This window comes from Rhea americana, unplaced genomic scaffold (genome assembly GCF_003343005.1).
Source record: "Rhea americana isolate MKP2758 unplaced genomic scaffold, rheAme1 scaffold_138, whole genome shotgun sequence".
NCBI classification, from domain to species: Eukaryota; Metazoa; Chordata; class Aves; order Rheiformes; family Rheidae; genus Rhea; species Rhea americana.
In genome coordinates, this window is record NW_028185461.1 from 440,378 (window position 1) to 454,356 (window position 13,979).

A 13,979-nucleotide genomic window follows, 5' to 3' on the forward strand; every position below is an offset into this window, starting at 1 on the left:
AGCTGGGTCTCTAGTCTCCTTGATCGTGTTCTCCTGTTCAGATGTCCTCAGATTAAAGTTATGTCACTGGCTGGTGTCGGGAATCTCACTTTCTCRTGGTTGACAAACCACTCTGGGGCTGCTGTTCTCACTATTAGCAAGTTGGTCGTTGCATTTCCTACTCTGGAAGTATTTGGATCTGGTTGAGACGTGAGGTCGTGCCTCACTGCGTTAGCCAGAAGAAATCAAACTGAAAGAGGAAAAGCAGAGAGAGCATTCTTCATCCAACTTCTTTGGAGCCATCCAGAGGATTTTGCTCTCCAGCTACACTGTGGCTTAATGTCAAGAGTTATCTGGGGATTTTCCTAATAAATAATCCGGAACTGCACTTTGATTTTCTGGACTGAAATTTGATAATTAAGCAAATATAGCTTGTCTTTGTCTTGGGCAAGCACCATAAGGTAAACAGGAAGGAATGAGGGATTAAGATGTTTCTGCTCTAAAGGGAGGTGACAAGCCCAGAGCTGTGACACCTTCGTGAAGAGCTGAGAGGCCCAGCTGTGGGTTGGCATTGCACAGATGCATTGTTCAGGGGTGAAGAGCAAATAAAAGCAAAGGGAAAAGAAAACAAGCTATAAAATTCTCTGCAAAGCACATAGCCCCAGCAACTGCCTCTTGATGTTCCCTTGACAGCTCTGGGGTTGAGCTTTTGAAGTTCTTAAGTTTTCTTTTGCAAAGGCCCCTTGTTAAAATAGTCCCTGTGTTGACATTAGGCTGCATATGGTGGAGAAATTGGACATCTCCCGGCAGGTTCAATCACAGCAGATTTAATCAAAGCAGTGAGGGACTTTCTGGTATTTGACTACTGGGCGTCAGGCTGGCCCCATCTCAGCAATGGGATGAGAGATGCTGATGCAGACAGACAAGATTTTATTGGTATGTTCTGGGCCACAGAAATGTAATAGAGCCTCATGATGCAAGTACCAAACATGGGAAGAAATACAAGGGAAGAAACTGGCTCAGAAGGTCTTGAAATTAAATGTAGTGTTCGAACATCCATGTGCACTGGGACTGTGAGCAAGTGCAAGCATTGGGAAAGATGGGCAGGTGGTGCCTGGAAATGTATTTCTCTAACAGTGCAGGGGAGAAATCTTTTTTCTCTCTAATAGTGCAAAGCTCATGTGACAAAATTGGTGTGGTCAAGGGATTCTGCAAGGCAGTTTTCTAACCGCAGAGGGGGTCACCACCTTCGAGGTCAGCTTTGCATTGGGACCCAGCTTTTGATTCACATTAAGAACGGGGAGAGGCAAAAAGGACATTTCCTGTTTTATACTTTTGCTGTAAGTCACGATGGTGAAATTCTGCAAGGTCTCAGTGCTCTCAGACCCTCAGCTCCCCCTCCAAAAAGCCAGAGGCTTTAGCACCATGCTGATCTCCCTGGAGARTTTTGGGTTAGCAGAGGGCTTCCCATAGTTGGCAATGCCATCACAGCATCCCCTCCTCCGACATCCTCATGTTTCCATCCCAGGCATGTGGTCCCAACTCAGGACCTGAGCATGCCCAGCCTCTCTCTTTTAATATGTTGTTGTTTAGCCTGTAGACCCATGACCGAACTGGGGTAGGTACGTCCATGATCACCCCCGGATGCCACTGGTGACTGTTTCTGCTCTTTTCTCCACAGCCTGCAACTGCAACCTTCACGCCCGGAGATGTCGCTTTAACATGGAGCTGTACAAGCTGTCGGGACGCAAGAGTGGAGGCGTCTGCTTGAACTGCCGGCACAACACTGCGGGGCGTCACTGCCACTACTGCAAGGAGGGCTTCTACCGGGATCTGACCAAGCCCATCTCCCACAGGAAAGCCTGCAAAGGTACCCAGACTGGGGGGCTGGGGGAAGGACAGGACCGTGTGCAGCTCCTTCTCCTCCCAATTCCTTCCTCCCTCTTCTGTTTCCACAGCTATTTCTACTGCCAAATTCTCCCTACCCGTTCTTCTCTCAAAACCAAACTATCAGAATGCTTTTTCTTATCCCATCGTTACTGACTCTCACCTTCCCTCAATCTCCCCAGCCCCCTCGTGAGGAGAAGGCCATCAAGATAAAAAAAAATCCTCACTGCTGAGGATGAATTTAAAGTATTTTCAGACTTCAAAGGACTATTTTCTCACTTATAACTCATATATATGTATGTGTGTATATATATATATATATATATATATATGTTATATGTAACTGATGTAATAATATGACTTGTATGTTATGCTCCCCTCTGTTCTGATAGTCACAGCTAACTTGGTTAGCACGTACATAAAAGCAGACTTGGACAAAATCCCAGGTACAGGGTTAGCGGCTGCATCTCAAGACAATCAATCTTCRAATTTCACACCAAAATCATTTGGCCTGTGGCAGCTTAACAGCGCCGCACACAAACACGCGCACCGCTCGCAAGCGTCCCGCGGCGTCGGGCAGGCATTCAAAGCACGCGTGAGCAGGCAAGGAGAAATGAAGAGGCGGCGAAGAAAGCGCAGACAAAGGAGAGGAAAGACAAAGGTGCAAACAGGCCGGTGGGATTAATCCGGGCGGCAAATGAGCCGCTTGCTTAAAACCCGCCGCCGCCTGCATGTCCTGCTTTTCCCAGGTCGCACACCAACAAACCTGAGCACCTGCAAAAGCAATGCTCGCCTCCTTCGAGCCCCYGCGGACGTCTCGCTCCGTCCTCCACCTCTTGGGATGGCCTGGGTGGWTCACAGCATGGACACCATCCTACCCCTCCACATGTTTTCCTCATGCTCTGTTGTTTTAAATAAGAGCAGCTCCTTAAAATGAACCTTTTCTCCTTTTTTTWWWAAAAAAAWTTAAGTCTCAGCTGTCTGCTGGAAGACACAAATCTTGAACCTAAGACAYGGCTAAATAATTCAAATAAATGTTCAAAAATCGGATTAGAAGATGTTGGGGGTTCCCACAGAAAGCTTCAGCTCTTTTCTCTTTAAACATTAGTTTCAACAAGAAAAGGAAAGCTTTTTGGCCTGAGMCGGATATTTTTGGCTGGAAAGCTTCGGGTCTTCAGCGTTCTCAATTTTTTAATGAAAACGCTTCTTCATATTTTTTTCCACTGAAAACAGACCCTCTTTGCCAAAACAGAAAAAGAAATCACTTACTTAGACAGTCCTACTCCCCTTTTTTTCACCTTGTAAAAACTATTTCAATGAGACATTTTCAAACCGCCCTGCATTACGATTGCTAATAAGCTACAGCTTCAGCCGGAGAGCRCGTTGGTGGGATGTGAACAAAGCCCGGGGCTGAATGGTGGCTCTGAGGGGGATAGAAAATTGCCATTTTGGGGCCGCAGCAAGCGCCCGCAGAGCAGAGAGCCCTGCGCAARCCCAGCGGAGAGGGGAGCCGAGCCGCTTGCACGCGAAGCTTGCACGGTTCCCGYGCTGCAGGCGGCCGGTCGCGGCGCAGGACCCGGCGGGCACAGCCCGGAGGATCCCGAGCGGATACGTGCATCGTAAGAAAGTTCCTATTTTTCGTTTCAAGGCCGGGTCACAGCCCGAGTAGCAAAGCATTAGGTTGAAGCAAACAAAGGGAAATTCTGAACGCATGGTCTTTCCTCCGCTGGAGCCGGCGGGGGGGAGCGACGCAGATGACGGGACCCTTCACCCGCCGGCTGGGGAGCTGCGGGCTCTCACGGAGCGGCGCTCGCCGCTTCGCGCCTTCCCGCTGCTTCACGCCACGCCGGCCCCGCACCGGGCCGCGCGGTGCCTTCCCGCGGGCGCCCTGCCGAAGGGAGTAGAAATCACCTGTGCAAAACCTCAGAGCTTCCTAAAGCAAGGTCGGGGCAGCGTGGGGGCTTCCCACCCCTCCCGAAGCGCTCCGAACTCCTTCCCAGGGCGCTGGCTCATTYCTGCGGCTTGGCCCAGTTCTCCCAGCTGCTTTCCTGGGGCAGGAGCTCGTAGGTCTGGGGAAGGATCTTGGGGGAGAGGAGTACTCCCTTCTAGCCACAATGATGCATAGATCTGCATATATACATATAAATACACACTATATATACTATATATATACATATATTTGTGTGTGTGTGTGTATACATACATACATGCATATATACATATATATATATATGTATGTATGTATGCCCTTACCCTGCTGTCTGGTTCGTAGGGCTGGTGCACGCTAGCCCATAGAGGGGAGCAGATGCTCTGCTGCAGGGCAGGTCTGATGCTCCCTTGCCCTTTCCATCCCTCGGTGGTGGCTTGTCCCAGGCTGTCYCTCCTTGAGGAGGTTTTGAGGACTTCACTCTTGCTTTTCTCCACTGTCCTTCCCGGCTGGCCATCATGTCCTCTCCATTTACCCTTGCTGTCTCCCTGGCTCCTCGTGCCTGCTAACCTCTTTGCGGCTGGAAGAGCCTGATAACACGCTCTCTTATCCGAAAGGCTCCCCTGGGGGCGGGGGATGGATGCAGCCRCAGGTGAAGCGGTTCCCACAGCAAAGGCAATTGCTCTGAAAAGTAATTTTCCTCCAGGAGTGTGTAAGCACCTTGTGCCTCCGCCTTGCCAGCGCACAGAGTTTATAYCATCTCTTGGCCCAGGTGTTTCTCATGATGCAGGGATGTTTGCGAAAGTGTCAGCCACAGACGCTGTCTCGACACCCCRCTCCCCACGCACACGGCCTGTGCCTCGGTTTCCCCACGTGAGCACCAGAAAACAAGGCTTTGCCAGGCAGTTTGCAAACATTTAAGGCTGCCTTTCCCATTTGCTGAATTGCTCTATTAACTGCACTTTGCAGTTGTTCTTTTCTTATCCCATTGCCTTCTCGAACTGCTCCTGCTCTTGAAACTTGAGATTGACAAATTTAAGTACTTCTCTAATCTCCCATGGTTTATAACAAAAATGCAGCTATTAGAGCTAATAAATACAAAGGTGTGTAATACATATGCTTAGTAAATGACCAGCTCCTCAACTCTCAGGGTATTAGCACAATTTCACAGTATTTGGAATAGTTTATTGCCARTGTAATCCAGTGTCCTATATAGACACAGATGAAATGAAGTTTCCTACAGCAAAGGATATTCCTTTGAAAAACAGTTTTCCTGATGTCTGTTTATGATTTAGGGATTTTATTTTTTCCCTGGTTTTCTTCACTGATTCAGAAACTATTCTGAAATAATTCTTAAAAAACAGGCATTTAAAAAGAACCACCATCTAATAACTTCAGTCATTTCTCCATTGATAACAATATTAATTTATCATCTCACCAAGCTATCTGTCAATGGGCAAAGCTCTTCCAGCAYCTCATGTTGACCAAATGTATTTAGAATTAAGAAATTAACTGTCYTGTATCATCTGCCATCTCCCTTACAACTGCCTTACGTTTCATCTCACATGACAGATTGTTTTCTGTATAAGACTTGATTCTTTCAACCATTGCATTGCTCCATTCTTATTTTACACATGAAATTTTTAAACAAAATTCATTTAATAATCTTGTGAATTGATAGAGAACAGTCAAGGAAGCATGCAGCAAATCTAACCCCCCCCCCCTTACAAGCATAGGCTAGCTAGGGTGAACTTATAACCAATGTTCTATGAAAGATCTGCTGAAGACGTTTTGTATTAGTTCAACTTCATTAATTCAGCCTAACAGAGACATTCAGCTAAATTTTTCCTCTTACCTGTGTTTCTCATCTCTTATCCATCCTACAGACTAGGCGATATTTCTCAATTCATAATGAATCTAATGTCACATAATACAGAACGATAGTGGAATAAGTTGTGTTATTTTACATGSTTTGGATACCTAATTTTGGTGGCTTATTTTTTCCAAATTATCAGCATGTAAAAATTTTACATGTTGACTGTTTCTTTAAAGAAAAAGAAAATGCCACAAACTTCTCCATATATCAAAGGACAACGGTGTGAGGTTCAGATAGTGAAATGAATTGTGAACAGAAAGCAAAGCTAGGCAATGCTGTACTTCCCTGGGTGATGATTTTTCTAATAGCCAAATCTATAATGAAATATATCTCAAACTTTTTTAAAAGATGTYTTAACAAAGTTGTCTTAGCAGCACTTGTAAGGTCATAAGAAGTTGGGCTTTAAAGAAGACTTCCAACCTGATAATAGTTAAAGAGTAGTGCAGTCATACCATATTGCTTGCCTGTATATTTGTTTRCTTCTAGTTATTTTATTGCAAAAAGAAAAAGTCATCAGTGATCAGAGATGCCATGACCCAGAGCCACGCAACAGGCAGAGCATGGCATGAAGTCTGTAAACCACACGCAAAGGAATTGATGACAGATGGAACAGGGATATTGCATGAAGTGGCAATGTTGGGAGTGTGCCAGAGCCTACCAGGACAGAGCTGGAAGTTGAAGGAGTGCTRTTACTGCTGTTGGTGGGTGGTCAGGCAAAGTGAGAGACATCAGTTACTCATGCAAGAGCTTGGGCTCCACTGGAGTTTTGAGATAAAGTTCTGAGGTCAGCTACACAAACGATTTCTGCTCAGCCTCGCATGGGTATACTTGGGATGGAGGGGTCTGACGATAGGCCTGGTCTTCTGCTGTGAGGGATTAGTGACCTCCTTCCAGTGGGRTCAGAAATATGATGGGTCTTCCTTCTGGCAGCTGCACTGAAAACCTGGTTTCTAGGTACACTGTTTAGATGTGCGAGCTCTCCTGGCAATCTGACACCTTGACATTTTTTTTTTAACTTTAATCAACAAAAACCCAGATGTGAAAAGTTGAATGCCCATCTTTTAAAACTTGGAACAAAGATGAATTATTCTTTCTCACTGATTTTTTTTGTGAGAACATGAACAGCTCGAAAATGCTGAAACTGTGCTTCCCACTTATTTTGCTTTCCCTCTGCTCCAAATGATGTTGCAAGTGAAATTCCACGTCTGAGTCCTGCAAACCTCTGTCCGTTCCATTCCATCATGAATGGCTATAAATCACGGCATTGGTGTTASTTCTTTTGATTAAATTCACTCCTGATATTTGCCAGATTATTGGCACTAATGTAATTCTATTGGAACAGAGACTCTGCAGGGTTTTATAGCCTTGCTATAAAACAGCTCTGCACTTTGAGGGAAGGATTTACACACTTTTTGATGAAAAGATGACAAATGATATGTGTTCTGAATGCACTTCTGCTGAGGCTGCCAGTGTAAGCCCATTGTGGAGGGGCAGAATTTGGCACCTGAAGGGATCACGTTCATTAGGACTTAGAGTTTTGGTTAAAAAAGGGATTGCCTATCTATCTGCTACACTATTCTAGCCCTACATCTTTGGCAATCCTAGCAGTATTTTAAACTCGTTTTGAAGGATTATCAGCCTCTGTAAAAGAGCATGCCCAACCTACCTGACTGCACTGGCTTGTACACTCAAAAGTACAAGATTTTGACATTGCTTTTTGGAAACAGTTTGAGTTCAGAGATAGTGGCTGCAGTCTCTGTGGGCTGAACCTCCAGGCTCTGGGCTTGATGGGTGCAGATGCCAATTCAYCTCATCCAGCTGCTGGCATTTAGAGTAGGGGGGTGGACTAAAGTAGCCAGACTCTGTGGCTTCTTCTGCTGTCTAGAGATGAGATGAGAGCCCTGGAGATGGGACAGTGGGACATGTTCCCTGTCTCTCTCCACTGACTATAGAGGGAGCTGCTTGACCAGCTTTTTAAAGCATAGAGTTCCTTTTTACATGGCTAAAACTAAGGGAGATGAATCCTGTTCCTACTGCCTGGAGCTTTACAGAGAAGCTGGGGGTGCAGTAGGCAACAGGGTAAAATCTKTATTAGAGGAACAGAAGCAAAGGCTGAGGATAAGCTCCACAGTCAGCACCATACTAATCTCCCACTGTTGCTCTCCTCTGGCTCCTGCATGCGACATCCCAATGAAGAGCATAGAGAGAACCTGGAGGATCAGCCTGTGTTTTCTTCCCTCGCAATGTGGGGCAAAGCCACTGTTATCAGAGGTGGGTTGGCAGACATGGTGAGGTCTGGAAGAGAACCTGCATCCTTGGTGCTTCTCTGCATCCAACTGCCTGAAGGCTTAGGTGATAGTTAGTGTCTCTCCAGCCTGAGGAGATGTTTCCCACTCCCATAGTCCAAGATCCAGATCTAGGAGCATCAGACAAGCTCACTACTATTATATCCCAAGGACACAGGAACCACCTGAATGAAACACCAGCAGCCGTCTGGGGGATCCTCTAACAGCTATTTCTGAAGATGAGTTAGGACTTACCCTGCCATGCTATAGACTGGCTTGGTCACTGAAAGATGTTTAGATGTTTCCTGGCAGGGCTCCCATCCCTGCCTTTTCTCATGATAATGAGACATCTCTGTCATCTAGGTGGGTCACCAGACTCTATCCCATCACCACAGGCAACTAGGTACTTCTGGATATCAGTTTGTTAGATCCACCCTTGATGTCCACTTCAAGAGTACATGAATCACATCCTAAGAGAGACAGCTTCTCTCCCCACAGCAGCCTCATATTGATGCTCGTCTCTATTCCTGCTTGTGTATGCTTTTACACAATGAAGTCCAAAGCAATACATTCTATGAATGCCACCAAAGRAGTTGCCTTTCATTATCAAGCTTCCTTCCCTTTCTTTTCATCTATTCATCTTCTCTGAAGACCAGCTGAAGCTACCATTTAGACGACAGAGGAGCCTACCCTTAGTGCTGGCAGGATTTGGATCAAGTTCTTGTATCAAGACTTGGTTACCTCTGAAAAAAATCACATTGCTGGAAAAGGCCCAGACATTCATGGCATTGATCTGTAAAACACAGACTTTATTTTCTCATTAGGTCATGCTCTTTTGCTGTATTAACTTTCTAGCTATGTTTCTATACTGCACTTGTTAGTGGCTATGCCTCAGTCACCCTGTTCCCAAAGGCCCCATAATTCTTTGTATTGGTATTATTACAAGTGTTGAGTGCTGGTTTATAGTTTCTACATCTAAAACTTGTCATCAGCAACTCCCAGGAACACACAGACCAATCTGAGAAAGCTCATAGAAGTGCRGCTTTAATCTGTCCTGTGCGCACAGGCATAGTCCATGAAAATGTCCTGGAGCAATGCAGTGCAGGCAGMACATCTCACAGGAGGCCTGAGTCTGTCTGCCACAAGGTGCAGCCACCTCCAAGGCACACAGAGGACCTCTGTGTCCCTAGGCAGGGCTATACCATTCACTTGGGACACTTGGGCTGAAAGGGTCCCAGTCTAGAAAAAGGACATGATTATTACAGAAACTCTTAACATATTTTGAGTTTGTAGCACAAAAGCATGGAAGAGAAGTGACTTTTTTTTTCTAATGAAACTCTAGCTCGGTGAAACACCTCTATGTGGTCATGCCAGCTTTTACACATATGTAATTTTAATGACATTTAAGCATCTAATTAAAATTAAGCAGCCACTGATGTGCAACCTGGAGCAGGAAGAGTTTGCTGCACTGTAGTGGCAGAATATTCCTGTGGCTCATTGCYGCTATTGAGACACTTCCTAATTGTTCCAAGGCAGATGGGGCTCCATTTGCCAACCTTCAGTCCTATTCTCCCTTTCATTYACGCGTTCCAGTTCCAAGGACTTTCTAATTAAATCTAATCTATGTGAGCCTTCAGCAAGGACAACTCAAATGTTAGGAGCTCTGTGCAGCCCTTTCATCTCCAAGCCCAGGGCTGTTCCATCACCTCTACCCAATGCAAAGGGATGCTGCCATGCATGGTTACTGGCGTATGCACCCCAGAGCATTTARGAATCACAGCTACCACACCCCAAGCTCACATTTGTAACCCCTGTTTATCCAAAGCCTTCGTACTTTTGTCAGGGGGTGATTTGCACTTGATTTCAGTGGAATGTATTTGAGGCAATCTTGAGTCAAAATCTACATGCTCAGAGCGAGTGAACTCAGGGAAGAGGACCTGCAGGAGTCTCCCTTTCCAGGGAACAGCAAGGGGCACCACTCTCTGTGAGGAAGCTCTGCCATTCACATCCCAAATTGAGCACACATGTCTGTGCTCTGGTCTACTAAGGTCTCCAGAAGTTGGCCTACAAACTCACTAACAAAAAGAAGAAAAAAGAGAGAGAGAGAGAGGAAAGAAGACAGAGAGGCTTGTCTGTGCCTGGTGATAACATCAGAGCAATTCACCTCAATGCCAAAAATATGTTTAAGCTGCAGCTGTCTTAAAGCTCCAGGGAAGTCAATAATTTCACATATTGCTCCCACCCAAGMACTTTCTTTGTATGATTCGACCCCTCTGCATGCCCCTGCTCCTCAGCAGGGACAGGTCCTTTCACCCACCAAGCCAGGCAGCTCTGAAGGAATGTCAGCATTCCCTGCCTTCATCAGGAAAGTGGGAGCTGTTTCTATGCCTGGGCCCCCTCAATCTCCTCCAGAAAGCCACGTCGACACTTCCCAAGCTCTTTTCAGCAAAGGTTCCCTCCCTTCTATGAACATCTTCTGTTGGACTTCCTGGTATTGGTAGAGAATAACTTACATTTAACGTCAAATTTAAAACAGACCTAGTTTAGGGAAGGGGAGGTGCGGAAGGGGCCTTTGACATATCTTCAAACAGGCTGGGAAGACATCTGGACATAAACAAGTCAGCATCGCACTGGGACAGGGCCTGACCTCCAGCACAAATCTCCATGCGTCACTCTGATATGTCCGCTTGGCTTCTCCAGGCCAGTATCCGGTGCCGGCATGCACCCCCTCTCCTCGGAAACGTCCCCAGCTCCCTGACCCCGGGATYGGGTCTCAGTGCAGCAGTGAAGCACACCTGTGCCTGCCGTGGTGCTGAGTGCTGAGCTCTCTCCAACACCCTCCCATAGAAAGCACACATGCTGGACTCCCATCAGCACTTCCTCCTGTCCAACAGAGCCAACCTGAGACACAAAGCAGGAGCTTCTGGGAGAAGAAAAGTGCAAAGAGAGCTTAGCCTGAGATGCATCTTGGTAGCAAAAGGATGCCTCCCGTTTCTTTTAGGACAGGGGAGCAGGGAGGACTGAGCTGAAACAGCATGCCAAAGGTCTTCAGAAGGAGATGCAGCAATGCTAGAAACTGCTAGAGACATCCCGAGCTCAGTGTGGTGGGTGCAAGGTGCTCTGCTTACTTCAGAGAGGCTGAGATGTTGTTGGAGAAGGTTTGGCCAGAGACCTCAGAAGGAGCATTGACTTCTCCACTCACTACTGCAGCTTGGCAAACTGTCCAAGAGATATCTCCAAGTTGAATCCCAACGCCGTGCTAGATATCTGAATGATACAATTTTTCGAGAAAGTTTAGACCATGTTGATTTCCTGTCAAGAGCTGTGAGTTCTCTGGGTTGCTGAAAATCACATCCTAAGTCTGGGGCCTACAACCTTCGAAACTGTGGTTTTCTCAAGTTTGAGTTTGTTTTTTCAACAGAAAGAGATCCAAAAGAAATTCTGAAGGACAGATAGGGACTGTGGTTTTCAGAAGTGAAAGGGTACCTGCTGTGAGACATAATACAGGGAATTTTGCACTGCTATTGCAAAAAAGCAGTTCTCCATCATAGATCTGAGGCTAAGGACAAGAATTGCTGAGTTCATTTGCATACCTAGACTTTTGCATGTTGCTGAGACAGAAAAAAGGAAGGGAATAATTTGCCTTCCCCATAAATATTTTCAAACTGTTGAGATAATTTCCTGTTTCAAATCAGTTTTAAAGAGTGACAAATCCTCCAAATTGTCAAGAATTGAACATTAAAACAAATTTCAGTCCAGGTGATTCAGCATATTTTTTTCTGATATTAAGCATAGTAAATTTGAAAAGTTTTTTTCCTCATTAGAAAAAAAAAAAACAGTTAAACATATAGTTCTCTGAATATCAACAAAAAAATCGATGACCTCTGGATTTTTGTCCCAGAAGTTTTGACTACAATTTTTCTCAGACTTTGGGGACATTAAAATCTCTCTCCCTTCTGTGGATTCTTTGCTGTGTAATAACAGCTGTGCACACACTGAAGGGTTCCCCCGCTTGAGCTATTTCTGGGGTTTCCTCTCTCATCTGTGCAGCCACCTAGCTTCATGAGGTTTGTGGCAACCTCATTATCTCTGAGACTTTTCCTCTGCTGCCAGATTTGACTGAAATATTATTAGTGGGAGAATATGCTTGTAGGAACTTCATTTCCTTAAGAACCAGGSTAAAAATACATCAGCACAAAAGAAGTGGTTTATGTTTTTTAATCTCAGTGTAAGTATTTTCCTGTCTGTTCTGTCTCCTCCAAGAAATCCTTCATCATGGTACAGCTACACAAGAAGCAATATTTCCCCCACTCTGTATGAGCAGGTTGAATGTGGTCTTGATTTTAGAGACACATAGACACAGGGCCTGGAAACTGCATCCCACTGCCAGATCTGCTCTCTGCCTGCAYGCCTGCCTCTGGGCGTCTTTGACCAGAATTGACATTTTCCAATGGAAAAAAAAGGGGGGGGGGATAATATGCACCATGGTTGCAAGATGTAGCAACACAACACAGGATGAGGCCAGGGGACACACTGCATGTCACAGTTTTCCCCTACCCTGTCACCACAGCACAAATCTGTGGGATCTTGCGTGGTCAAGATGCTTTGCTGTTAAACACCATCCCTGCAGGAGCGGCATAAGCCTCCCTGCAACTGCTCAGGTGCAGCGAGAGCTCAGGCAACGTCTATCCACACCCATGGCCAAACTAACTTGGAGAAGCCTCCAAAGAAGGAACGCTGCTTGTTTCGAATTGTTTCTCCAAACACAGAAGCCACAGGAAATTTGCTGAAGAAACTCTGCCAAGGTCAGGGCTTCAGGACAGGGGGGAGCTGAGCTAGGATCACCTTTTTGGCAGATTACAGCGACGCAAGGGCAAGGGTGTGCACGCCTGGAGATCAACACACTTTGTGCTCCCCAGCCAGATAAGTCTCCTAGAGTCAAATTTAAACTAAAAGTTTGAACTAAATACAGAATAGCCTAAAAAACATATATTAGAACAACCCAAAGACTTAGTTAAGTGATAATAACTGAAATATACCTCTAAATACTAAAACATAAGACTAAGTGAAATACGTTTACGTCATCAAGATGACGCACATTGCATTGTAGAAGCAACAGACGATTTTAAATTGATCTGTTTTGACAGTTTTCTCTTAAAAATATTGCACCAAAACCAAAATTCGTGTGCGAAAGCTTTGATTTGAACATTTTCCTGTAGAAAGTTGTTGTAGCTGCCTTTCTTACTCTAGCTGACATCTGTGGAGGACAGGAGGAAAGCAAGAAAAAGCAGGCAATTTTGGCCATGATTCTGGAAAAGCATTTAAGAATATTGTTAAATATAATATGGACCTAAGCCACATTCGCTACATGAGTCTTAAGTTCATACTTAAAATTGAGCATGATTTCCTGAAGGATTTTTCTCTGAATAGGAACCTTAATCAAAGATTATTGCAAATGAAAGTATACTTTTTCCAGTTTAATTCATTGCTGTTTTTTCTGCTCAGTTTGCTGCACAGTGCAAATTATCCAAACAGTGGGGGTTTAAATCTGGATATCTCAAGCAATATGCTATCACTGCAGATACACAGTGGCATGAAGAGATCTAGACACACAATGAAATCAAGTCTTTTTTTTCTGTTGTTGTGAAGTCAAATGGACTTTTCACCATTCTGAAAAACTTCCAAGGAAATAGCTTCCTTGAAAACAGGAAGATGCTAATTCTCAAAAAATGCAGGTCCTTTCAGATACCTTCTCAAAAAAATCATACTTGATGAGAGCTAATCCTGGAGATTTGTCCCTCTTTACCTTTCAACATGTGGCAGCGGGAAAATTAGCAGCTGGGAGTACTTCTGACCAAAATTTAAGGGTGGAACAATATTTGCATTTCTGCCATGCTGTTTGTCAACCTTCAGCAAGTCAGATAGATCTCTGCAAGTTAAAACACTTTACCGGGGAATTTTGCATCCTTTCTTGAACAGTCCCAAGCTTTGCTTTCAGATCTTTCAGTCTCAAACCATACAAATG

General features: G+C 45.1%; 1 protein-coding gene across 1 annotated transcript in view; it reads left to right on the forward strand.

The window, feature by feature from the left end:
* The window catches only part of NTN1 (netrin 1), a 120,637-nt gene that overhangs the window by 60,850 nt on the left and 45,808 nt on the right, over positions 1 to 13,979 (forward strand). Inside the window, exon 2 of the mRNA XM_085298309.1 lies at positions 1,661 to 1,849. Coding sequence (XP_085154435.1) covers positions 1,661 to 1,849 — 189 coding nt within the window. The remainder of the gene's footprint in view (positions 1 to 1,660; positions 1,850 to 13,979) is intronic.